Source organism: Eurosta solidaginis, chromosome 3, assembly GCF_040869045.1.
Source record: "Eurosta solidaginis isolate ZX-2024a chromosome 3, ASM4086904v1, whole genome shotgun sequence".
In the NCBI taxonomy this organism is placed as follows: domain Eukaryota; kingdom Metazoa; phylum Arthropoda; class Insecta; order Diptera; family Tephritidae; genus Eurosta; species Eurosta solidaginis.
In genome coordinates, this window is record NC_090321.1 from 225,509,329 (window position 1) to 225,536,545 (window position 27,217).

At 37.7% G+C, this 27,217-nt stretch overlaps 1 protein-coding gene across 9 annotated transcripts in view; it reads right to left on the reverse strand.

Moving 5' to 3' along the window:
- Nox (NADPH oxidase) overlaps window positions 1-22,997 on the reverse strand; it is a 69,729-nt gene extending 46,732 nt beyond the window's left edge. Inside the window, exons 1-2 of one of the 9 annotated variants that reach the window (XM_067775319.1) lie at window positions 22,980-22,997; window positions 4,754-5,922 (exon numbers count right to left, since the gene is read on the reverse strand). In XM_067775319.1, the coding sequence (XP_067631420.1) occupies window positions 4,754-5,848 (1,095 nt within the window). In that variant the 5' untranslated portion in view covers window positions 5,849-5,922; window positions 22,980-22,997. Of the gene's footprint in view, window positions 1-4,753; window positions 6,450-12,246; window positions 12,341-12,769; window positions 12,907-22,979 lie in introns of those variants that run through there. The other 8 variants (XM_067775316.1, XM_067775318.1, XM_067775314.1 and 5 more) reach the window with 8 other exon arrangements.
- Between the last annotated feature and the right edge of the window lie 4,220 nt (window positions 22,998-27,217).

Below are 27,217 nucleotides of genomic sequence, written 5' to 3' on the forward strand. Positions count from 1 at the left end.
GGATATTTTCTGGTCCATGAAGTTAAATAAAAGATCACCCAAAATATCTATAAAGTATAAACTAATCTGAGGAGCACTTAGTGAACAGATTCGTTTAGGATCAATTCTGGCTTTATCTTAAACTGACTTGTGTATATTCTGCAGATATGGGGAGTTTTTGACGAAATACCTTGGGAAGAATACTTCGATATGGAGTTATATAGAATCTCAATGCCATGGGCAATGGACCTGAAGAAAATTTGGACAGGCAGTGCTAAGGCATCTGCTGAAACAATCATGCTGCAATAAAGGAAACCAAGTAAGTTGCCGCTTAATAATGCTCCCAAACATCAAACTTTTACTCTTCTACATTGGTTTTCAAAAATAAAAAGTCACTGCCCCTACTACTAGGTCGCTATGTTGAGACTGAGAGGCATTGAGAGGCGGCAAAGGCATTGCGGGACTGCGAGGGGTAGGCAAAATTCAGAAGGCCTGGCAAGGTATCTGCTCTTAATCTTTGACCTCAACGCACTACCATTGCCAAAGCTGCCGTCAATATTCAACGAGTATTCAGGAAAGGCAGCGGGTTAGGGGTTAGAATATACCCGCGGTAGGTATGCCTGTCGTAATAGGCAACCCTCTCAGGTTGCCAGCGCAATATATAGCTTCTCCAACCCAATTGTCAACCCCACCTAGCAATTCTGCTTCATTAACAACCGAGGAGTACGGGCATTGGTGTATGAAGATGACGTTGTTATCGAAGTCTCGAATTTTTTTTCTTCACTCATCAAGCCAACTTAATTTAAGCCCCAGCAAGACAGAACTCATACTTTTCAGTAACGAAATACCATAGTTTTAACTAGACTATTTATTGTCAATGAAACAAGGAATACCACAACGTTGAAAAAGACAGCAAGCTAGACTGAAAAGTTAATATTAACAAGTAAGGAAGGCTAAGTTCGGGTTTAACCTAACATTACATACTCTGCTGAGAGCTATGGAGACAAAATAAGGGACAATCACCATGTAGGAAAATGAACCTAGGGTAACCCTGGAATGTGTTTGTATGACATTTGTATCAAATGGAAGGTATTAAAGAGTATTTTAAGAGGGAGTGGGCCATAGTGCTATAGGTGGACGCCATTAAGGGATATCGCCATAAAGGTGGACCAGGGCTGACTCTAAAATTTGTTTGTACGATATGGGTATCAAATTAAAGGTATTAATGAGGGTTTTAAAAGGGAGTGGTGGTAGTTGTATAGGTGGTCGCCTTTTCGAGACATCGTTATAAAGTTGGACCAGGGTTGACTCTAGAATGCGTTTGTACAATATGGGTATCAAATGAAAGGTGTTAATGATTATTTAAAAGGAAGTGGGCCTTAGTTCTATAGGTGGACGCCTTTTCGAGATATCGCCATAAAGGTGGACCAGGGGTGACTCTAGAATTTGTTTGTAAGATATGGGTATCAATTTAAAGGTTTTAATGAGGTTTGAAGGCGGTTTCAAGATATCGACCAAAATGTGGACCAGGGTGACCAAGAACAGCATCTATCGGGTACCGCTTATTTATTTATATATGTAATACCACAAACAGTATTCCTGCCAAGATTCCAAGGGCTTTTGATTTCACCCTGCAGAACTCTTTCATTTTCTTCTTCTTAATATGGTAGGCGTCACACCCATTTTACAAAGTTTTTTTTCTAAAGTTATATTTTGCGACAATAAACCAATCCAGTTACCATGTTTCATCCCTTTCTTCGTATTTGGTATAGAATTATGGCATTTTTTCATTTTTCGTAATTTTCGATATCGAAAAAGTGGGCGTGGTCAGAGTCGGATTTTCGGCCATTTTTTATACCAATTCAAAGTGAGTTCGGATAAGTACGTGAACTAAGTTTAGTAAAGATATATCGATTTTTGGTCAAGTTATCGTGTTAACGACCGAGCGGAAGGACAGACGTTCGACTGTCTATAAAACTGGGCGTGGCTTCAACCGATTTCGCCCTTTTTTACAGAAAACAGTAATCATCTTAGGATCTAAGCCCCTACCAAATTTCACAAGGATTGGTAAATTTTTGTTCGACTTATGGCATATCTAAGACAAACTAAATGAAAAAGGGCGGAGCCACGCCCATTTTGAAATTTTCTTTTATTTTTGTATTTTGTTGCACCATATCATTACTGGAGTTGAATGTTGACATAATTTACTTATATAAAGATATTAAATTTTTTGTTAAAATTTGACTTTAAAAAAATTTTTTTTTAAAAGTGGGCGTGGTCGTTCCCCGATTTTGCTAATTTTTATTAAGCATAGATATAGTAATAGGAGTAACCTTCCTGCTAAATTTCATCATGATATCTTCAACGACTGCCAAATTACAGCTTGCAAAACTTTTAAATTACCTTCTTTTAAAAATAGACGATGCAACGCCCATTGTCCAAAATCTTACTAATTTTCTATTCTCCGTCATAAGTTCAACTCACCTACCAAGTTTTATCGCTTTATCCGTCTTTTTTCGGCTTTTCGAAATTCTCGAGATCGAAAATGTGGGCGTGGTTATAGTCCGATATCGGTCATTTTAAATAGCGATCTGAGATGAGTGCCCAGGAACCCACATACCAAATTTCATCAAGATACCTCAAAATTTACTCAAGTTATCGTGTTAATGGACATGGCTCAATCAAATTTTTTTTCGATACTGAAGATTTTGATATATGGAAGTCTATATCTATCTCGATTCCTTTATACCTGTACAACCAACCGTTATCCAATCAAAGTTAATATACTCTGTGAGCTCTGCTCAACTGAGTACAAAAAAAAGGAGTAGGGTTAGCAGAAAGTTAGAGCAGGGACGTAACATAGTAACCAGCCCTTTATAAGCAATACAACATTAAAAAACTAAACAAAATAGACGCGTTAAATGTAATTTACCTACTTGCCACTCAAACTTGGCATAGGTGTAACACCTATCGGCTTAGCCATTCGACTCAATAAGTTTAGGTGCTGGAAAGGAAAGTAGTATGGCCACGGAAAAGAACTTTAAGATGGGGTTGCTCTCAAAAACGGATTGATAAAAAATTTAAGTTGCTCGTCACCTTATTCTACATAGACAGGTTTAAAATTGACTACGGCATTGGTGCAGAGTCTTCTTGAATTCTCAGGTGGTATCTAAAAAGCAGAGGTACAAGGATGGAGGGGCTATGTTACTATATAATAATTAAGGCAGACAAGCAGCTCTCATAGTGTTGCATTGAAATTTTACATCCCTTAAGGTCATAGATAACTGTCGGAAGGTGCTACACGAATCATTAAACCTTGCTTCCCATCAGACTCATTTGGGTACCTGACCAAAGTTATATTGACGGCAATGTAAAAGCGAAAAAACTAGAAAGGGCCGGACATCGGAAGACATCGCCTTAGTAAAAAAAAGATCTTAAGAAAACAGACATTCGAAATCGATACCCTACTCGGACACCCGTAAGATAAGGAAGCAAAGTTGGCCTGATTAAAACCAGAATTGAATAGAAAGTTTACCAAGTACATGCAAGAAAGAAATATTTAGAGCCACTGCCTGTTATCATAACTAGCATCCAGGACTGAAGCACAGGAGGCACGTATATCCGAAATGTCGAGACAAATTTCAGCACAGGTGTCATCTCAGATCTCGGCACAACTGGAAGCCCGTATGTTTGAGGAAAAAATCGAGGCCGAGTTAGATGCTTTAAAAGTCGTATACAGGAGGTGCAACTAAATCGCCCAGCTCCATCTTTCGTCGGCTCTGTTCCCTTCCAGGTATTTAAGGTTCAATTTGAGAAGACGTCAGCAGTTACTATAACAAGACACTGACCTTTGGGCCACAGGTTTTGGACCTGCGGGCTGCTGGGAAACGATCCAACACTTCCTCTAGTTCCAGAAAATATCAGGTACAGAACTGGGAAACGATCAACCACTTCCTCTAGTTCCAGAAAATATCAGGTACTGAACCTTAGGCAGTTTTGCGCTGTCCAATATGAGCATGGTATCAAAATGTTCCATAAAGGACATCGCCATGTACAAATATTGAACCAAGCAAATAGTTTGAGTAAATAGAAGTACAGGGTACAATAGTTTAGCAAGTTAAGAATAGAGTGTATCAAAATAGCGCCCTGTGCACTACTCAGTCCAATGTCTACGTCCAGGTAGTACAGTAAGAAACCAAACTGAAGCACGCTATTTAGAACCGGAATTTATGTTATAAAATGCCTATGTCCTCTTAAACTCTTTCGAACGCACTCAGCAGTTTCTATCAACAACCCACACTTCTTAACTCGGTCATCACTGACGAGATCTTATTCATAACAATGGCAAAAGGCGATACCTTATAAGAACTCCCATCATAACGCTATAGCCCTCTTTTTATAGTGTTGGGACTAGCTTTGTTAGTCCAATATCTTAAGACTTCCGCATGATCTACAACACTTTACAAGGGCTAGTTTCCACGCTCTGCCCGCATGGGTAGTAAGTCTTCACTTCTTTTTTATCTATCCCAACCTCCTTGGAATATCTACCGTATATGCGTCAAGAGGGAGGGCCCCCTTCCCAGTTCAACCACTCATCATAGTTAATTCGGTGGTTTTTGTTGAAGACCTTAAATATTGATAATACAGCTGGGTATAAGAAGAACACATTTAACCTACATAGATAAAGCTAACGTTGTTAACTTCAATGCAAGTACATCCGATATCTACCCTGCCCATTTTCACTATAAAATATATTTACATATGCCTTACTTACCTTTTCCAATACCGATTTCTGGAATGCTTCACGCGTATGTTTGCCCTCAGCGAGCAGTGCACTACATTCAGATATCAGTAGCCAACGTAATTTTTCACGTCTCGCCTCCACTTCCATGGCACTAAAATTCTTATCTAAATTGAGGTTGTAACGGTCAATGTATCTGGCCACGTGAGATTGCTCTTCGCTTATCTCTTCCATTTGTGCTGAGGTAGTTGGTTCTGCGAGTTGTACATTGTTGAGGGAGGTGGTATATGTTTTAGGCTGAGTAGTCTGTGCAGCGACACTTGTAGCTCCTATGAATGGATTTTTGTGTTGTTGTTGTCGTGCCATCGATGTTGTTTTCGATTGTTCAATGTTGTTATTGTCTAATTCAAGCACAGCAGGTGATACGCTTCTACTGTTGTCAGCTGCCATCTCTGCTGCTGTTGCTTCAGCAGTTGTTGTTCTTGTTGCTTCAGCAGATGTTGTTGTTGCTACAGTTAGTGCATTAGTGTTTATGTTTGATAATTTATTCACTTGCACCTTATCAATTTCATCGCTAATATTTATTTCTTGCGCTGTGGCATTTGGCAGTCCAATAACTTTTTCGGTTCGTTTCGCCTTTCGTGGTGGCTGTTGAAGTTGCATTTGTGGGTTTTGGGCTTCACTGCTGTTAGCGTTGTTAGTCCAATGTTGTTGTATGTCATTCGCAGGAGGTTGTTTCTCTTGTTGGCTTTGTGCTGTTTGCGGTGGCATTTGTTGTTGTGCTTGAGGTGGATCGCGTGGACCGTGCAATTTTTCTAGATATTGCGCCGCTTGCAACAGCACATGATTTACGGCGGTCAATTCAGCTTCGGTGACCTCTGTTGGTGGCGAAGATATTTGACTGTTGTTGTGTATGTTTGTCGTTTTGGCGTTGTCTGTGTAGTCGCTGTTGCTAAGGGTTTGCAGCACCTCAGCCACCATGGCATTGTAGGGCGGTAACTCATCCGAAAATGAGACTTTCTTAGGAGATCGTGTGGGTGTTGGTGGTACATCTAACGATTTGAGTGACGACACGGAGCCTCGTGGATTTCTGTCATTCGAATTGTGTGGCTTGTGGGTATTTTCCATTTTTTTAAATTATTTTTTATTAACTCTTATACTTTGCGAGTTATTTGGTAGATGATATTAGGGTGGTGCTTTAGCTTATTTTTAAGGTGTTGGTTGTAATAATACTGTTTCACTTCTAATGGATTAGATATGCGAATATATATAAGCAATAAAATTTTAAAAATCCACTGAAATTACACTTTTTTAATTGAAAAGTTATTTATTTAATGGAATATCAACCTTTCTCGACAGTACGCTTGAAAACACCAAAACTCAGAATTTGTTTCAAAAACGCTGTAAAACAGCATTTTGTTACCATTTTAAAAGCAATTTTTTTTTGGCTTTTCACGCCAAGTGTTCCCACTCGAAAAACTTGATATCTCCAAAACCCTCCAAAGTCGTTGAAAATGTTGTCATTGTAGGGCACATTACCTGTGCAAAAGGAGTGGCGGTAATGTGAACAAATTGCGATGATACAGAGTGTCGAAATTTTGGACTTTTTCTTGCGCATGAGCAACTCTAATTTTTTTAATTTGTTGGGCTTTGAAGCTGATAGAGACCAAAAGGTTCAAAGGGGAAAAACGTACAAAGATTGACGGTTCCCCACAAAGTGATCTGCATATTTTTGTGAGGGACTAATTGGGCTACATTTCGGGAAACAGCTTAGGTAGGTTGTTAGTCTAACATGATCGTCGACACTTTGCAGCCACGCGATTGGTTCCACGCCTTTGCCGCTTGGTCCATCCTGTGTAACTCACGCATTATTTTAGTCACGCTCAATCTGATTGGGTCATCTGCGGTAAGCTTCGAGGGATGCGCTCTTTTAAGCTAGTTCATCCGGTTTTTCATCCTTCACGGATATTGCTGACCTTTGTTTTTTCGCGCTGTGAAATTTCAAGAAAAAAATCTCTATCATTTATAAGTGCAGGGTCTTTGAAGTCCCCCCTGTAAAAGGATGCAATTCTTTTGACATCGTTCCTAGTTAGTTCAAGAAACTTCTGCGGTTTGCCGTGTCTCATATTGTCTTTTTGTGTATATAACTACGTGTGTGTGTAGTTGCTTTGCATTTCTGCTGTCGGCTACGCTCTCTATCTTATGTAGCAGCGATTGTTTCATTTCTTGTCACATGTGTGTGTGTGGCTTTTGTGGAGTATTTATTTACTTTCAAGCTAATGATGTTCCTAACCTGCTTATATGAAGAAGAAGCTATGAAGAAGCTTTAACCCTGAGAACAACTACCACAAAATACGTGATTTTCAGTGAATTTCCGAGTGGGTAGTACTACCCATACTACCATAGGCTGCCGCCGGCCCTGGATCCAACACGGATATGTATATATTTCTACCTATTCCGGTTCTTTCCAGGGATTCTTTACACTCTTACACACTTGAAGATTTTGTGCTATTAGAGATTATTGCCTCAATTGCTGTTTAGCTGTCGATATAAGATTTTTGCCTTCAGTGTTTCTACTGCTTTAGTCACGGCTACTATTTTCGCCTGAAACCACTACAGTGGTTTGGTAGCGTGTAGAATCTGTTTATTTCCGTAACAGCACAGTATATCACAGACCCTTCTCCTTTCATTACTCTGGAACCATCAGTGAATACGTGTATCCCGACGTCTGTCATCTGCCATTTAGACCCCCTTGCGCCAACCTTCCACCTCTATTGTGAAAAAGCCCCTTCGAAGCGCAGCTAAGGCATAAGATAGTTTGTTCGTCCAATATTTGCTGACGCTATACTATTATGGCCGTATGGTCTGCGCTCAAGCTACCTCAAGGCATTGACCCTCGTTGCAGTTGTAAGGCTATGTTCTTCCCCACCAGTTCTACAAGTGGAATATACAGAATGACATACAGTGCAGCCGTCGGAATTGGTAGCCTGCGAACCCTCTCTAATTTTTTGAATAAGATGCTTTTTTGTGTGATCGTTTTCCTGCGAACCCTCTCTAATTTTTTGAATAAGATGCCTTTTTGTGTGACCGTTTTCCAATCAAAGACTCTATAGTATAGAATAGGCTTGACAATCGCTGTAAATTTCCAATGAGAGACAGAGTGTAACGAAGGCCACGCACAAAGTTCCATCGAGGCATTCGTCACTCTCTCATTCACGCTGAGCTTCAACGACCACTTACTGTCTAGAATTATTCCTAGATATTTTGTACAAGGTTTCTCCTGCAGGTTCACCCCTCTTAGCTTAGACCTAGTCCAGTTCGGGATCTATCCGAACTGGGTACTATTCGTGAGGTACCCAGCAGACAAGACCATATCCGTCTTTTTAAGCAATTCCACGATCGCTATACTCGGAAATTGTAGCATGGCAGGTCATATACCATCTGGACACAGCGATTTTTATCTAAAAAATCTTTACCGCCAAATCGATCTTGGTACCAGTCATCAGACCCGGCACTACCCGCTCCGTGATCGAAGCGCTCGCACGTCCGCATCATCTCATCTCCAAATGGGAAAGCACTTAAAGGGACACTTTATTACTACGTGACCATTCTCAGTTGGGACTTTCCATAACCACGATGTTTCGCTGAAGAATTCGATGTGCGCACAGAAATTTTCCACGAGGCTGCCTTTGCCCTGTAGATTTTGCGCTTGTAGATCCTCATTAGATCTTTATATTCATCCCTGCACGCTTTGCTTTCCGAGATCTTTGCCAGCTTAAACACTTCTTTTACATGTCTCCTTAGAAGACTCAGTTCCTTGCGCGGACATGGCGGCTTTGCTTTTCCTCGCATTACTAAAAAAAATGTTTTTTATGTTTTTTGAAAAGTTTTACTCTTTTTTTACGTCGAAATTCGATGGTTTCAATATTTATTAAAAAAAAGGCGAAAAAAACCAAAGTTCGAAATCTTGTATTAGTCTAAGAGCCCGTGACTGCCAGACCTTTGTCATTTTATAAAAGTAGAAATTTCGTCAGTGCATACTTCCAACTGAAGCAGGATCGTTGGTCTATTATAAAATTTGAGTAATGGTGGCTTTAACAAATATCGTGCAAAAATTTTGCAAAAAAATAGACCTTTCTTTCGACATTTTATAAAGACTGATTTTCATATATGGTCTTCGTCACGATATATGCAGCCACTAGCCTCATTGCTAGACACTTTCCATAGTGGATTTGATTAGCCAGACACTTTTAATCCTTCTAAACTTCAAAGAACATCGAAGCAATTTCATACTGAAATTCGAATACAAAATCTTTAAAAAGCTTTTGAAATTTTGTTTGCCGTAAAAAACTTTCAGCTTATGAAAAAGTATTTAGCTTTATGAAAAAGTACAGTTTTGCATTTTAAAAAGTGTCTGGCTGGACAAAGCCACTATGGAAAGTGTCTGACAATGAGGCTAGCGGCTGCTTATATCGTGACGAAGACCATATATGAAAATCAGTCTTTATAAAATTACGAAAGAAAGGTCTATTTTTCTGCAAAATTTTTGCACGATATTTGTTAAAGCCACCATTACTCAGGTTTTAGAATAGATCAACGATCCTGCTTCAGTTGGAAGTATGCACTGACGAAATTTCAACTTTTATAAAATGACAAAGGTCTGGCCGTTACGGGCTCTTACTCTATATCATCGCAATCCTTTCATATTTCGGTCACTACTTTTGACTTGAAGAACCCCATATATGCATTGTTATGTATTAATTGTTTACAATAATAACATTGTTAATTATGTAATTTATTTTTTGAAATTGAAACAAATTATTTCCACGAGAAAATATTAACACAAAACAAACGTGACTTTTTTGAAAATAAAAAAGATTTATTCTGCACTCATTAGTTAGAGTAAAAGATTATGTGAATTCTCATAGTTTTTTTTTATTTTAATTTTATAGGCACATTCTTGAGTTGACGTAAGCGTTGTTATGAAACTTTTTATATTCATTTAGTTATTTTGACACTAATAAAAATTTTGCGGTACATACAATTAATCATGTATTTTTAATAAATTTTGTGTTTTATGGCAGAAACGACTAAAACATTTGATTTATTTATTTAATACATTTTATATTTTAGTGAGTTGTTTTTGTAACACAGTAAACCATGATTTTGAGCACTTTAACGTGAGATTTTCTAAATAACTACTAAGCCTTAATTTGGTTTTATTAATTAATGTTTTTAACATTTGGAAGTTAATGAGTTGAGCAAATTTGTCAATAAACTTAACGATTTTTTATATGAACATATTTATAGTAGGTGCAAACATAAATTTTTTTATACTCAGCGCAGAGTATATTAACTTTGGTAACATAACGGTAACGGTAGCGAAATCGGATCATAGCCACGCCCACTTTTTATATATATATAACATTTTGGAAAACACAAATACCAAAATTTTTAGCAAATAATGCACCTAGAATGTTGAAATTTGATTTGTGGACTGATTTAAGACTTGATAAAAATTTGAAAAAAATTTTGAAAATGGGCATGGCACCAACCTAACCAAAAGCCGTTAAACCTATAAAAACAAAATTCGTCAAAGAGCTTGCCTTTACTATGAGGAATTCTTTGAAGAAAAATTATTGAACTCGGTTAAGGACGAATAAAATGGGCTATATATTTACAAAAATGAGCTTTATATCAATGGTATTTCTTTTCCAAAGTGGAATAATAACGAAAAATAGGAAACAATTCAAATGTTTGAAAATGGGCGTGGCAACGCTCCTTTTCTATGTTTCGGGAGCTGTAACTCGAAGAAAATTAACGGATCGTAATAAGGTTGGGTACACATATTTTCGTTGTAGCAGGAAATATTTCTAGTAAAATGGACGGGATCGGTTAAGGACCACGCCTACTTTTATATAAAAGATGTTTAACATGGTCGTATACTAGAATAATGAACTGTACAATTGAAACTCATGCTGAGTATACAATGTGCGATTACACCCGAACATAGACAACCTGTTAAAAAAGTTAATAAAAATGCAAAAAATCAAGTTTTATTATTTATCAAATATTTTAGTCATTAAAGCCAACATTTGTGCATGCTTAATATCACAAAAATATCATTTTTTTTATAGACATAAAAATCGTCGAAGAATAAATAAATGGAATGTTGTTGTTGTTGTAGCTCTTCAAGAGTTTTGGGGAGTGCTATCGATGTTGATGGTTCTTTTCCGGATACATTTCTGGCCATTCCTCCACCCACCTAGTTGCATGAGGAACTTGGGGTCGTGAGAGCCACGGCTGCTAAAGAAACAGGATACGCCACGGGTAGATTAGGTTGACAATTGGATTGGAGAAGTTATAAATTGCGCTGGCAACCCTTTGAATCATTTGGTTATTTTAGTCGCTTTTTACGACAGGCAAACCTACCGCGGGTATACTCTAAGCCCCCTAACCCGCTAAAGCCAAATTTGATGATGGCATATTAAAAGCTAGTATATCTATATTTCCGCTTATGAAAAAGGTCAAGTGCCAAAACCCCTTCAGGGTTTCTAGGGCAAATTCGAATGATGGGAACATCATAAATTTTCAATGTCACATAATGTTGTTAATTGAGAAAAAATTCTATCGTTCGTAATATCTGTACCCTAGCTTATATCAAACGTTTTAAAAAGATATTTCAGATTTCGTAAATCTAGGAGCATAGGATCATCTTTCACATTTTAGTGTCTTATTTAAGGAAATAAAATTTCCCTTAAGCTTCGTTAAGTATTGCATACTTTCACAAACATTTAATTATTACTCCTCATATGTATATAAGAACTTAAATTTTTCAAGATTTTTAAAATTTGTATGCAATGAAGCATTCTTGGTGGAGCTATCCAAACATTATAATATCCATTCAGTCCGTGTGAAAGTCGCGTCCGTAACGCAGGACTTGCCCATACATTATCTTCGTTAATACACTATACATTTTTTAGTAAAAACATATTATTTCAATTAAAATTTAAATTGTTACAACTACATTTTTTTGCACATAATTTTTTGTTTGGAATTTATAACCTTTATGTGTGTTTTTTTTTTTTAATTTTTGATTTACCTAAAAAAATATTGTTTAATATTAATTTAATTAACGGTTGCACATTCATCACAAAATTTCAATACATAATTTCAAGTATTTTTGTGTTTTATTTTTTTTTTCTCTATTTTGTTTTTGATTACGGACGATAAAGAAATAAATTCAGGAATTGCATCTGCTTTAACTTTTAAATGTTGAACACAAACAATTTTGATTCATAATGCAAATTGCATTAAAAAAAAGAATATTTTTTAAATAAATTTAAAATTTGTATCAAGATTTCTTGAAATTTTTTAACACATTTCACAACTTCTTGCAAGCACTTGCAAATGCTGCCGTCCTTGAGCAGGACGTATGGGAACAGGTTTCCTTCGCTTCAAAAAAAAATAAAAAAAAACAAAATACACACACATACGCACATCTACCATTTCACAAAGTAAATTACATGAGGCGCAAAAATTAAAATTCAAAATCCAAACAGCAAACGAAACGCGCACGTATTCAGCACAACTTGTAGACGCGTACTGAAAGTGAAAACGAACTAGCAATACAACAATTCTGCCAAAGCAGTAGCGCGAAATATTAGCGGCTAAAACCACAGCAACGTGGCTGGTGAAGCTTCCGGCCGTTCGACAACAATCACGCGCACTTACACTCAATTTGAGTGTAATTGAGTGAATCTTTGAGTTGCAATGCAACAGCGAAGTTCGCACTAAATTTGTATGCAACTCTTGCAACTTCTTGCATTCCACACAACTAACGATCAAACATAAGGCACACGGATCACTAGCCAAGCCGTTCGTATGCGGTGTCACGATACGAAAAGAGACTCCAAGGAGCCAATCGTTTTTTGTTTCATGATTGATGCACGTCGTTGAAGCGCATTCGTTGGTTGGTCGCGTGTAATACGAAATTGGCGCGCATGCACGTTTACATGTCGTGCAGGTGAATAATTGGTGGATACGTACAAACACTTACACACACAAATGCAACGTATTTTTAGTATTTGATTTTAGCACTTAATGCTTTTTTGTAATTTTTAAACAATGTTGCTAAAATGGAATATCCGTTTCGAGTCGAATTTTGTTTTTGCGTAGCATCCGGCGCGTACAAACAATTAAAATATACTGAATGTCCAGCTGTTGGTGTAGCTGCTGTGTTGCTTTTTGTGCTGGGGCCAACAAATACGAGCTGTGCAATTTGATTACCTGATCTTTTTTAACACATACATTTTTAAATATGAATGTGTTTTTATTTTCGAGGTTTTCGTGTTGTATATTTTTAATATTTTTGTTTTTTTTTTGCAAATTTTTTTTATTATTGGTGTTCTCGGTGTTTTGTTTAAATAAATTTGGTTTGCATCGCCAAAGTGATTGCATTCATTTAGCTAAGTTAAGGGTCAAGCTCGAAAGTGAGAGCTACAAAAATGAGTAAGCCAGGTAAATAAAAAAAAATAAAGTACGAATATTTTAATTACACAGTGCAAAATAAATTTGACGTTGTATTTGTGAAGGTAAATGTGTAAAAATAACTACATAGCGTGAACGTGCGTAGTTTTGGGGCGTAATTAGTTTACTATTGTTTTGATATCACGACTGCATTTGATTTTCGATGGATTCGAAGCCACACTCTCGTTCGGTTATGACTTTGGTTGTAAAACTTAAAAAAAGTAGCTTTTTTGAAGTCTATTTTAATAATTAAAATAAAAACGTTTCATTCATTGTGGATAAAACAAGTGTGATATCTTATCCGTCAACTGCCTGGCAGTATTTTAAATATGGCTACTTTTTGCATTTTGGCAGCGTTTTGACAGGGTGTTCAAAATGGCGTGCATAGGGCTGGCTATCATCAGCGGTTGATAGAAAGCGATACAGAATGAGAAAGCGATAGTCAAATAAAAATCAGGTAATCCATTCTATTTGTAATTTTGACGTCTATGCAGAGGTTATCACACTTGTTTTATCCATAATGGTTTCTTTTGAGAACCGATTTTTTTCCGTGCAATAACTAACAATATAATGCAAAATCTGTTTTTTTGTACATAGCTATTTAACTAAAAAATATTTTTAACCCTAGTGAGGTAACGTACGTCTGTGAGACGTACGTCCTTTTAATTTTGCTCAGTCTCCCACAATCATAAAGAGAGAACATTCTCATTCTCAGTTTTCTCAGCTACCATTACCAGCTGATCAGTGGGGGGTGTTTTTCAGTAGTCACTTTTTTTTTGCTGAAATATATACGATTGTTTTTTAAAAATATATATAAGAGACGTATCATTATCTTTTACGTGACTAAAATTTTATATGTAATTTTTGTCTAAAATGGTAATTTTAGCTAATATTTTTTTAAGTATAGTTTAAAACAGTTAATTCATTCAATTGAAGTACAAAAAATGTATTTTATTTTAATTTTTTGTTATAAACTGAGGTCCTTCGAAAAAGACTGATTTTTGTAAGGACAAGTCCAAGACAAGTCAAACTTAATTTTTAATATATTAAAAAAACAATAATTTTCTTTAAAAAACATTTAAAACAAGTGAATACATGTATATCAAATAAATGATTAAAAAAAATGTAAGTTTTTATATCTTTAGGGTCCTTAAACTTGAACACGTCACTCAGACGAACGTTATCTTTCTAGGGTTAAAGAGTTTACCAGAGTATGAGCAAAAAAATAATTTCTTAGTTTTCGAAGCAAGTCGAGAAAACATTTGTGGCTATGAGCTTTCAATCTATGAAATTGAATCTTTCGTAGTTTGAGCTAACAAAAATTTAGTATGTAGCAGTGATGCGTCCTTTTGCTTATTTCACAATGTCACGTTTTTGATTTTGTAGTAAATTAATTTAAATTTCATTGGGCAGGAGAAGGATTTTCACCTCCGCTGGGGACGCTGGTTATGAACCAACAACGCAGGCGGTTCGACGAAGGACCCGAAGACGGCATACGCAGATGACGCTACAGTTGTCATAAGTGGAGAGTGCCTTTCAACAATTAGAACTTTGATGGATCAGGCGCTTGGGGATATACAAACATGTCTGGCCATCTAATTTCGGGCTGACCGTGGGAAAAAGGGATACGGTTTTGATTACTAAGACGTATTAGATCAAAATTGTGGTCCATATGGATCAGTTTGTTGTTGCATTTGCATATTAAAGTTTTTTATCGGGATCTGGATCACGGACCATTGGAAAGCGGGGTTTATAACTGAATGTCGGCAGGTTCAGCAAACCATGCATGATCAATTTTAATGATGCGGGTTTTTTTTCATAGAAAAAGTTCCTTCTCTAGAGTGTAATCTCTTATTGGAAGCACAAAATAAAAAAGAGAAACGTGAATATTTGACTGAAAATAATCTAGTTCCTAGAGATGGAATATATGTAAACGCGTAGATTATCTATTGACGATCAGGGCATGTGTAAACGAGGTCTAAGAAAGTCTGCCCAAAAGTGTGCTACATATAATATCGCTGCGATCAAGGACGCAGAGTACAAAAACGATTATAGTGTAACGAATTTTGGGAAATTCCGCTTAATTGAAATCTTCTGCTAACGTTCGAATCGCTAAATTGTCGAATATATAACTCCAATAGTCTGTATTGCAAAATGGTGTTTATTAGACTACTTTTGGACTAGTACAATTTTACTTCACAATTTCACTTCGCAACTAATAGCGTGTTTAAATGAAACTGTTTACTGACTCTCAGCTTGCACTGCTTTTGTACTCTCCGTTGCTTCATTCGCATATTTCTACTAAAGTCTAGACGTTTCGTCTTCTAGAACTGCTGTACCTACTTGGTAATTGAGCTACATATATGCGTGTGTATGTGTGAGTAACAACTTCGGCTGATGACTACATCTGTGTGTGGGTTATCTCTTCGTTGCCTGTATGTATGTGTGTAAATAATGATTGATTTGTTCATGTACACCAGAGTGGCAGCTTGCTTTATTGTTGTTGTGCCTTTATTTACTAATAACATAGTGATGCTAAAATTGGACACAATAGGAATTTAAAAGAAGATATGTAATATCGATAAGAATTAAACGACGTTTGTGAGAGATCGAGTTTAAATGAAATATAGTTTTTGCGATGAAATTATTTATTAAATGCAGCCGAAAAACGTGATGTGCGTACCTTTATGTTAGAATATCTCGAAAATAAGAACCAACATAAAAAATCTGGTTCGGTATGCTCATTTTTGGTTCTCCACATTTTGTGCATTTGTCAAATGTTTCTCAACTTGTACGCAAGTTGAAAAATAACGTTTTTGAAGAGTTTGTAAAACTTTTAGACCTAGCTTACATATAACGAGATTATAAGCATTTTCGTACTTAACTCCTAATGATTAATTAAGTAACTAGATTTCCCATATAAATGTTACTCTTTGATAATTGGTATTTATGAACAAATTTTAGAGATGTTGATTTATTACAGACACGGAACCACCTCTATGTTGTAATTTCTAAGTGGAAGCACGAAATAAAAGAGAAACGTGAAAATTTTACAGCTAATAACTTAGTTCCTAACGATGGGAAACATGTGACCGCGTAAATTAGCTATTGTAGATTTATTGAAGATAAGTGCATGTGTAAACGTGATCTTAGTCTCAAATGCGAAGAGAGGTGCGAGTCAATATAGAAATTAACATTTTCTTTATCCTTTGAGATATTTATATATTTTTCTGAATTTATGTTGTATTGAAAATATTTAGTTTTAAACTGGTACACTTCTATTGCATTCAGAATCAGTGGTACTCCGCTTTCCATCCCTTTTACATTCATTCAACTGGCGAATTCAAAATGATCTCTTCTATAGTTCCGAGTGCGTAAAAATCTAGCTACCATCAAACTAATTCTTATTTGGTACTTTAGGTCTAGTTTTGAACAAGAAATTTATATCATTTGTGACTGACTTCTTTGCGGGATTCTTCTCGCTGTTATGATGACTCAGCTAACACTAAAGGGCCAATTAATGGTGACTTATAACCATAAAACCATAACCAGATAAAACAGCTGATCGAACCTACTTCATAGAAATCAATGTAATCGATTAATGGTCCCATACCATAACGCTAACGCCATAACCATACCATAGCCAACCAATTGATTTTTGGTTTCTCGCCATATCCATAACCTAAAAATATTTGAGTTGGTGAATTTAACAAATTTTTGTATATTTTATTCATTGTTTTGGATACTTATGACTAAGAGACTTATTTTTTGTGGAATATGTTTATAATTTTTTACGTTTTCTTCATTTTTATGAAATTTTCTCGATTTTTAGGTTAAGGCACCATTAATCGATCACATTGGAGATGGTTATGGATATGGGTATTGTTACGACTATGGCGTTAGGGTTCAGGAAGTTTAGTTGGCCCTTAAAGCTGCAAATCCGTTGGATACACTAACCTCGTGTTCCAATGGTACATGAACCATATGGATCACATTGTTGTTGCATTTGCATGTTAAATCTCTATCCGTATCTGGTTCATGTACCATTGGAACAAGAGGTTAGAGTACTCTTACACAGCCACCGATAAAACGAAAATTGCAATCGGCTGATGAAATCGGCCGGGCTGGTGTTAGAAATGCAACCGATTATCGGCCGGCAGCTGTTTTCTTACTCTTTACTTTTCGCAAAAATACACTTGGGTGTATGCTTTTATGTGCTTATCCCGTAAAGGGGGCCTGTATTGCATACAATTAATTAATTTTTTACAGTAAATGCACGCAATTTATCGGACGATAAAATTGAACCGGGCCGTTTTTACCATCTTCAGTGAGTCACTTATATATTTAATTATCGAAATTTTCGTTTTCTCCGTGCTAACTAAAACTTCGCTTCTCAGTTAAGTCCAACGAAAAAGTGTAAGCAAAAGTAAGCTGTTTGGGTAGTTTTCGTGTATTCACAATAGATTTTTACGATCTATTCTACAAAATATTCACAATTATCGATTTAACCGGGGGTCAAGCTGTGATGGTGAAAACGAAACTGTCAAATAAAGCTCTTTGGTACCTCACTTCCAAGTAAAATCTAACATAAGTGGAGATGATGTAAACGGCCCAGAGGCTTATGCTTCTAATGCATAATGAAAAAGTTAAATCCAAATAAGGAATACTATCCCATGTCAGCTAAAAATATATTGAATTTGGCTTTCTAAAACAAATACTATTCAATAAATCTCTAAGACTATATGCTTTTTTGATAAAATTTAAACACGAACATTTTTCAAACAAATTTTGATACCAGCGTATTTAAAAAAAATGCTGTATCGCAGCAGAATAAATAATTGTGAAATGCTGTAATGACTCATTTCTGAGCCATGCTGATATATACATATGTAGCAAGAGGTATACGCACATGAAGCTAGACGTTAAGTGCAGCCAAGAAATGCTAACATAATTTGCTCAAATTAATATTTCCGTTTATAACATTTGTTTTGTGTTTTTATTGTTGTTGTGATAATTAAAATTTTATCGGCTCACACTACCAATTGCACATCTGTTAGCCAACAAACTATTTATTTGTTAAGAAAATTATTGTATCGGTTACAAATTACATTTTTGTTTAAATGCTGTTTTATTGCTGTTGTAGTTTTTTTTTTAATACATAATCAAGTCTGTTAACAAATGTTGTATGTGCCAGTATGTGTGTTTGTACTTTTTGTTTATTTCATTGCGCGTGTTTACTGAGTTCCTGTGTTTTTTTATTGTTTTTTTTTTTTATGTTTTTGGCGAAATGAAGACTTAGTATTTTTTGCGCGTTTCTTTGCGGTTGAGCGTGATTTAATTTTTTTATATTAATTAGTATGTAAACATTTAAATTACCATATGGCTGGTGCTGTTTATAGTTGTTGCTTTTGATATGTTTTAACATATATATAAATAATGTTTTTTTTTCTATTGAAAATTTTATTTTTTAGTATGATTTTTTTTTTTATTTTTTACTATAATTATTACTATTATTAATTATGATTTTAATTCTGTGTTTGTCTTAATTTTCTATAGGATATGAGAAGCGCCAATCAAATACCGATATTTATGTATATCATAGTTAAGCACTTCAGATTGTGCTAAGTCATCTTAACAAAAAATAGGCAAACAATTAATACAAAAAAAAAAAAAAAAAAATCAAATGAAGCGCCATAACCATGTTTCGTTCGTTGTTGAATATTTTTTTTTGTTATCTGCAAATAATCAGCCATAAATTATACGAAACTAATGCGATGGCTAACTACTTCAAAGCTTATACATTCAATTAATTGTTGAAAAAATTGTTTTAATTATTTTTATTCATGCTTTTAATTTTGATTTGCTAAAAAATGAGAATCAAACTTGCCTTTTGACTAATTGTTAGCTATTATGGGCTTAACATTCATATTTACCACTTGAAAACAAAATTAAAACTCGATCACTTCAAACAATCAACGAAAGGTATAATCCATAAATTTTTATACAGGGACCGTCGTCTTATTGGTTTTGAGTATTAGAAATCAAACAATTTTATTTAATGTTGATATTTTTAGTTTCCATAAAGAAATCTCAACTTTGGCCACAATACGACATATTTTAACCGTTTCCAATAGGGGCCTACATTTAAATGGGATATTTTTTACCTAGATATTTGCAACTGAAGGGCTGAGACTGTACAAAATTAGCTTTTATAGGGACCAACCTAGTAATAGAGCTCGTGCAGAGGCTGAAGCTAAACTACAAGAGAGGTAAACTTACGAAAAGGAAATAATATCGGCTATTTGTTTTACTATCGCCTTAATAAGGATAACGAAACTATCTTCGAGCTATCGGTTTGTTATCGGCTTATCATTTTCTATTCTTAGGCTTCTTATTCGTTTCTTATCGGCTTTTTTTCGACGTGTTATCGATAACTTTTTAATATTTAATCGGCAACAAATCGATCACTTGTTCGGTAATACACCGATAATAAATATGTAACATTACGAAAACAAATCCATAACTTTTTGCTAACATATCGATAAGTTTTCGATAAGCAATCGAGAGCTTCTCGATAATAAATTGTTAAAAAACCTGTAATTCGTCGATAAATATCTGGATAGCTCATTTTTTACCTTTGTTAACGCTAGCAAGTTTTTAATACGACGTTAGCAAATCGTTAGCTCGTCGATAAAACACCGATATTCAACCGATAACTCGTCGATAAGAAATGGATGACAAGTCCATTAGACTGAATCGAAAAAGTTGCAAATATTTGCTCCTAAAGGTGAAGATTATGCTGAGAAGATCGCAGAAAAATAAAACTTTTTTGGCTTAGCAGCTAAAGGCTTGCACTGATGTGAATGTTGGAGATTCGAGTTCAACGCTCAGCTCCCGAAAAGCTAGCTGATGAAGAAGTGAAATTCAGAAACATGTCCTAGTAACCATCGCCGTTTGTAAACTTACAATTTTTCTCTAATATCAATTACAAAAACCATTGTATAAAGCAATATGAGCAAAGCTCGCTAATTAAATACATATGATCATGTTGATATAATAGTAACAGCGGAAGTATTAAAAACAAATACTGTAAAGATCCGAACAAATGTTACTAAGCTTTCAAAAGCGCGCCTAAAAATCATATCCACACCATTAGAGATAAATTACATACAAAGTGTGTGTGCCTACATGGTGATCAAAAGGAATATAAACAAAAAGGCAACTCTTAGAGACCAATTGTACAGCAAACATCGGGACATTCATATGGCTTAGCAGCTAAAGGCTTGCACTGCTGTGAATGTTGGAGATTCGAGTTCAATGCTCAGCTCCCGAAAAGCTAGCTGATGAAGAAATGAAATTCAGAAACATGTCCTAGTAACCATCGCCGTTTGTAAACTTACAATTTTTCTCTAATATCAATTACAAAAACCATTGTATAAAGCAATATGAGCAAAGCTCGCTAATTAAATACATATGATCATGTTGATATAATAGTAACAGCGGAAGTATTAAAAACAAATACTGTAAAGATCCGAACAAATGTTACTAAGCTTTCAAAAGCGCGCCTAAAAATCATATCCACACCATTAGAAATAAATTACATACAGAGTGTGTGTGCCTACATGGTGATCAAAAGGAATATAAACAAAAAGGCAACTCTTAGAGACCAATTGTACAGCGAACAACGGGACATTCATATGGCTTAGCAGCTAAAGGCTTGCACTGATGTGAAGCGAGTGTAGGTTTTACGTGAGTGCCTGTCTTCGAAGACCTAACCTCACGCATGTACCAAGTACACAGGTCAAAGCGGGTCTGACCAGCCCCCAAGGCTCGCTTACCTTGGTACCAATCGATAATGTGAGTGGACACATCATCACCTTGGTGGGGTTGGAGGCCTATCTAACACCTCTTCCATTCTATGGGTCATGGCACCCGGTTGCAATGCAACTCCACATTCGAGCTGACCAACTCTTACCGCATTCGGATATCAACCACAGCCACCACGATGCTCCCGCAAATGAACAGAAACGGAGCAAGCTCCGCGGGCTATCTGCTCCCCGTGGTACCACTTTAAAGTCTTGGTGTGACTTTCGCAGCCGAAGCCACTTCCGGTTGAGTATCCACCTACTCCGGACCGGCCGCCTAGGGGTGAGGTGGGGTTAGAAAACCCAGGCTCAGACTAAATCTGAAGTCTGGATTTTCCGCCACAAATGAAACGTCCCGGATGTACCCGTACGTTACCCTGCCGTTGGGACTATTGTCCCAGCGCTCCTGCCACTTCCCTCTAACCACCCCTTCTAATCGACGCCTATTTTCCAACCATCCACTCTCCACATTATCGTCGGCTGCCCATTCATCCTCCAACAGCGGCAAACTTGCCCTCCTTCTCAGCCTGAAGGAAACAGCAAGCTGTATAACCACCAGGTCGAGAGGGGGTGCACCAAGAAGCACCTGCATCGCATCCGTGGAAACGGTACGACACAAGGGCAAGCATGGGAGCATCATGCACCTCTGTATGCTCAGCACGCGCCTCTGACCATGAGCAGTCATGACCGTTCGGTACCATATGGCGGCACCAAAAGTAGCGCATGCTACGAATAGGCCACGATATATTGTGCGAACGGCACGGCGACTCAGGCCCCAGTCACTCCGAATGATTCGTCGTAACTGCCCCGAAACATTCTGCATCCTATCCCTGACAGCATCAAAGTGTGGCAGGAAGTTCATTCGCTCACCCATTGTCAGCCCCAGGTATTTGACTTTCGTCGCGTATCTGATGCTAACCCCGCCGATACGGACAACCGGTGGGCGATTCTGTGACAATCTGCCCTTGAGCAGCATCATCACAGTTTTGTCCACCGAAATCTCTACGCCAACATGGGCGCCCCAGCCAGCCACTACTTGACATAGTGACTCGCTGGTACGCTCAATACTGGCGCGAGAATCCCCCTCTACTAGTAAGAGGAGGTCATCCGCATAGGCGCTGAATTTGCAAAGATGCTCGAGTTGCCTTAACAAGGAGTCCATCAGTCCATAGCCGTCATTAGGAGGGCCTCATATTCTGAGGAAACCTCCATCAGCCTCTCAGCAGACTTGAGGTCTGCACCGCTGTCTCCAAAGACCACCTTACTAAAGCTAGCGGTGATCCTCTTTAGGGCAACAACCCAGGAGCCGTCCACTCCAGAGGCAGCTCCCGAAGCACTAGCGCTCCCGCCAGCTGCAGGGGATCCCCCACTCGCAGCCTTATCTCCAGTGGACTGACCGCCGGAAAGCTCGGTGCCAGCGGGTGGTCCACAGCTGTCAACAGCGCCAGCGCCCTTCTCCCCCGAGTTCTCCACAGATTTCTTTCCCTTTAGCTCCCCCCCTAAAGACTTCACCGGCTCATTTGCGTCATTGCCCGCAGATTTACTACCGTCGATTGCACCCTCAACGTCGGCAGCAGTCTTTGGCACGCCATCGGCTGCTCTACCTTCGGTTGAGGAGCCAGCGACAGTAGTCACCACGGACTCGGCAGCGAATCCGGCACCCCCCACTACATCTGATTTGTCCCAGCTTAAGGGACATACCCCGGATTCGGGCAGACTGGGTAAATCCGCGTCATCGTCGGATTTCGGGAGAATACTCTCCTCATCCTCTGACTTCGCGGACTTACTCGGCCCGCCCTTGCCTCCCCGTTCAGCGATTTTTGAGGTGGTCGCCCTCCCCGACGCCACCGGTATCCCCGACTTACCCGTCTCCTTTACCGCTTTGCGACCGATTTGCACAGCGGTAGCCTTCCCGGTGTTCGTTTTCAGGAACTGCCGCGAACTCACCCCTTTTTCATCACCCGAGGTCGACCCATCAGCGGCCGCAGAAGAACGACCTCCGACGGAACGCGGCCCCGGACGCTTCCTTACACCGCCTGCCGCCAGAGACAAACTTGGTCACACTTACACGACACGGATGTGGAAGTAATCACCAGGAGAAGACCGATGCCCACTGGGTGAATGTAGGCTGTCCTAAATTAGAGGGCTATAACCACTCAGAACCAGTGGTCAGCAGCAGTAGCAGCCCAACCCGTCAGCTATAAAAAGCGCGGTGACGTAGCTCGTACGCTGTTTGTCAGCAAAATGCTGACGTGGTCACTACCACCGCCCCGACGGACGGAACACTGTTCCCCGTATCGGGGACGAGTCGACCGGCACGAAGCTACGCCGAGCTGAACGGGCAGACTGTAAACGCTACAGCTGATACTGCCACTAATTCGAGTATGGGTTTATGCCCCCTTACGCAGGCAGTCCACAATTGCTCACTGAGCAAGTAGACCAACACTGGTCCCAAGCGAACAGTGTATAGTCACACACAAGTTTTCACCTGGGTACTCACTCACAGCCGATTGAATGCGCGCACACACACAAGTATACCTCCACGTGCAAGCACTTTGAGGTTAGGGCGAAAATTGGTAACAACCAAAACACGCGCACAGAAATTAGGGCTCCGCCGGAGATTGACCTTCGGCTGACCGCTAACTTGGGGCTCCAAATGTCCAATACTTACAATAAATCACACAAACAAAGGTTTATACGCCCCTTTGTTTTGCTACAAAAACACACTAAGCACACTCTTTTGGTATACACACTGAATTTTTCAACACAACTGTCCGCAACTACAAAACACGTCCGTACACAGCGAAATCCACACTCAGAGTGCACTGATGTGAATGTTGGAGATTCGAGTTCAACGCTCAGCTCCCGAAAAGCTAGCTGATGAAGAAGTGAAATTCAGAAGCATGTCCTAGTAACCATCGCCGTTTGTAAACTTACAATTTTTCTCTAATATCAATTACAAAAACTATTGTATAAAGCAATATGAGCCAAGCTCGCTAATTAAATACATATGATCATGTTGATATAATAGTAACAGCGGAAGTATTAAAAACAAATACTGTAAAGATCCGAACAAATGTTACTAAGCTTTCAAAAGCGCGCCTAAAAATCATATCCACACCATTAGGAATAAACTACATACAGAGTGTATGTGCCTACATGGTGATCAAAACGAATATAAACAAAAAGGCAACTCTTAGAGACCAATTGTACAGCGAACAACGGGACTATCATATGGCTTAGCAGCTAAAGGCTTGCACTGCTGTGAATGTTGGAGATTCGAGTTCAACTCTCAGCTCCCGAAAAGCTAGCTGATGAAGAAGTGAAATTCAGAAACATGTCCTAGTAACCATCGCCGTTTGTAAACTTACAATTTTTCTCTAATATCAATTATAAAACTTTTTTGTTTTTGATCCTTGCAAATAAAGATGGAATAATTTTTCTATTGCAGCTCGGTTATTTGGTTACCGTTTTTTAAAGTTTAAACGTCAATAAGTTTGTGTTGAACAGCTTTATAAATTTCAGATCCTTTTGAGCTCTGAAGTCGTTTTCTTATAGTTTTGCTTCCTAAACCAGTTGTAACTACCACCAAGCTATAAAAAAAACTAATGTAGAGCTGAAAAGAGCATTATAAGAACTTCTAAAAAAATTCCGAGCTGCCTCACATGACCTTTACCTTAAGGAGAGAATTTGGTAACTTTTTTATTTCTTATGGGCTCTAACTTGGTTTAACGCCCGTATCCTGCGAAGATTAAACCGATAACTCATCGATAAGAAACACTTAGGTAACAAATTGGTGGTACAGCGTCCGACTGTGGTAACGGCTTCGGTTTCGACTTCTGATATTTTCTTTCCCTTTTGTGCCTTTCCCTTTCTTTCCTTTTCTTGCCAAGCCTTATCATCACAATCGATTGTCATTATACTGCTCCTTTACACATATCTGCTTTCGGTAATTAACATTAACTGATTTGCTGTCTGATTTCGCTAGTACTACACTTACATTATCCATATATTCCCCCATAACTCACTACGGTCCCTGTTTCTTGATAACAGTAAATGAGCATTATATTGCTATTCAAGATGATGGCAAACTAGACATGTTAAAATATGTTCAAAAATGGTGATTAGTAAGACATAAAGTTTCATAAATAAAAATGACAATCAAACAACAAAAATCGATTTTAATTTTATATTTGCGAAGTTCCTTCTTTGTTTTGTTAATACCAGGTATGTTATGTTGCGCTCGTGTACCTAAGTATTGTTAATGGGTCCACTTCTGATGAATAGTGTCTACAATGTCTATTACGTCAAATCATTAATACCAATAAAAAGTCAATGACATTCCTCGATTTTGTTTCATGTCAGGCGGCTCGCCGAGTTTTGCGTATTGTGGAGTTGCTTCATTGCATTGATTGAGCGAATGCGACTGAAGCAGGGCTCCGGCATGTTGGCCTTGAATCGACAGCTCCAGCACAAGCATTTCTGGTTTCTGTTTGTTTATCTTATTTTCTTCTTTTTTTTTGCATCAGCAGTATTATCTTAATTAAACCTTTTTTTACGCTTTGTTTTTTGTAAATATATTTTTATAGCAGCGGCCGCCGTGTTGTGATGGTAGCGTGCTCCGCCTACCACACCGAAGATCCTGCGTTCACGCCCCGGGCAAAGCAACATCAAAATTTTAGAAACAAGGGTTTTCAATTAGAAGATAATCTTTCTTGCTTAAAAGCTCTCAGTAAAAACTCAGCTGCCTTGCAGACCTTTCGGAGTCGGCATAAAACGAGTAGGTCCCGTCCCGCCAATTTGTAGAATAAATTAGAAAGAGGCACGACGCAAATTGGAAGAGAAGCTCGGCCTAAAATCTCTTCTGAGGTTATCGCGTTTTACATTTATTTTTTTATTTTTTTATATCAATTATCGAAATTTGCTTTGTTATACCCAACGCGCTTTTAAGCGTGAGCTTCAATTGTACATTTCATTTCAGATAAATTACTTTTCTACATAACACGTGGCACCGCCCGTTTAAAAAAAATGTCTCCCCATTTCCTCTTACAATAAAACGTGATAAGTGAAATATCATTGATTCAAAACTATTTTTTGCTAAGTTATAGCTTATTATTCTAGTTTACGACCCTTTTAAACTTGTTTTATATCTAAGTTGCCGTGGTCTTTAACCGATCCCGTCCATTTTTTCTAGAAATATTTCCTGCTATAGGGAAAATTTGTGTACCCAATTTTATTACGATCCGATAATTTTTCTGCGAGTTATCGCTCCCGAAACATAGAAAATTTCTTAGTGATAAAAGGGGCGGTGCCACGCCCATTTTAAAAATTTGAAGTTTTTTCTATTTATTGTTATAAATCCATTTGGGAAATGAAATACCATTGATATAAAGCTCTGTTTTGCAAAGATATAGCTTATTTTATTCGTCCACGCCCTTTTTAAAAATCTCTTATATAAAAGTGGGCGTGGTCCTTAACCGATTTCGATAAATCTTCTTCAAAGCATTCCTTATAATAAAGGCAACCTCTCTGCCGAGTTTCGTTACAATAGGTTTACCAATTTTTGATTTATAATTAATAATATTTGTAAAATTGATTTTATCACAAGTGGGCGGTGCCACGCCCATTAAAAATTTTTTTTTTTCAAAAATTTATCAGAGTCTCAATATCAGTCCACATGTCCAATTTCAACATTCTAGGTGCATTATTTACTAAATAATCAGTTTTTTTATGTTTTCCAAAATGGTGTAATGCGGAAAGGTGTTCCACCCAAATTTCGGTGCAGTTGGGAAGGCCCGTACAAAGTTGTGAAGAAGATCAGTGATACCAACTACTGCATACGAACCATTGGGAAACCACGAAATAGAAGAGTGCGCTGACAAAAGTAAACTATTTAATTGTACAAACATAAAAAAGTACAAACTAAAATAAAACTAAAATATAGTAATAAAGAATTTACAAACATTTGTTGTACTATGAATTAAAACCAACATAAATAAGAACAAAAACTTAAACAAAAACAAGTAAGGAAGGTTAAGTTCGGGTGTAACCGAACATTACATACTCAGTTGAGAGCTATGGTGACAACATAAGGGAAAATAAC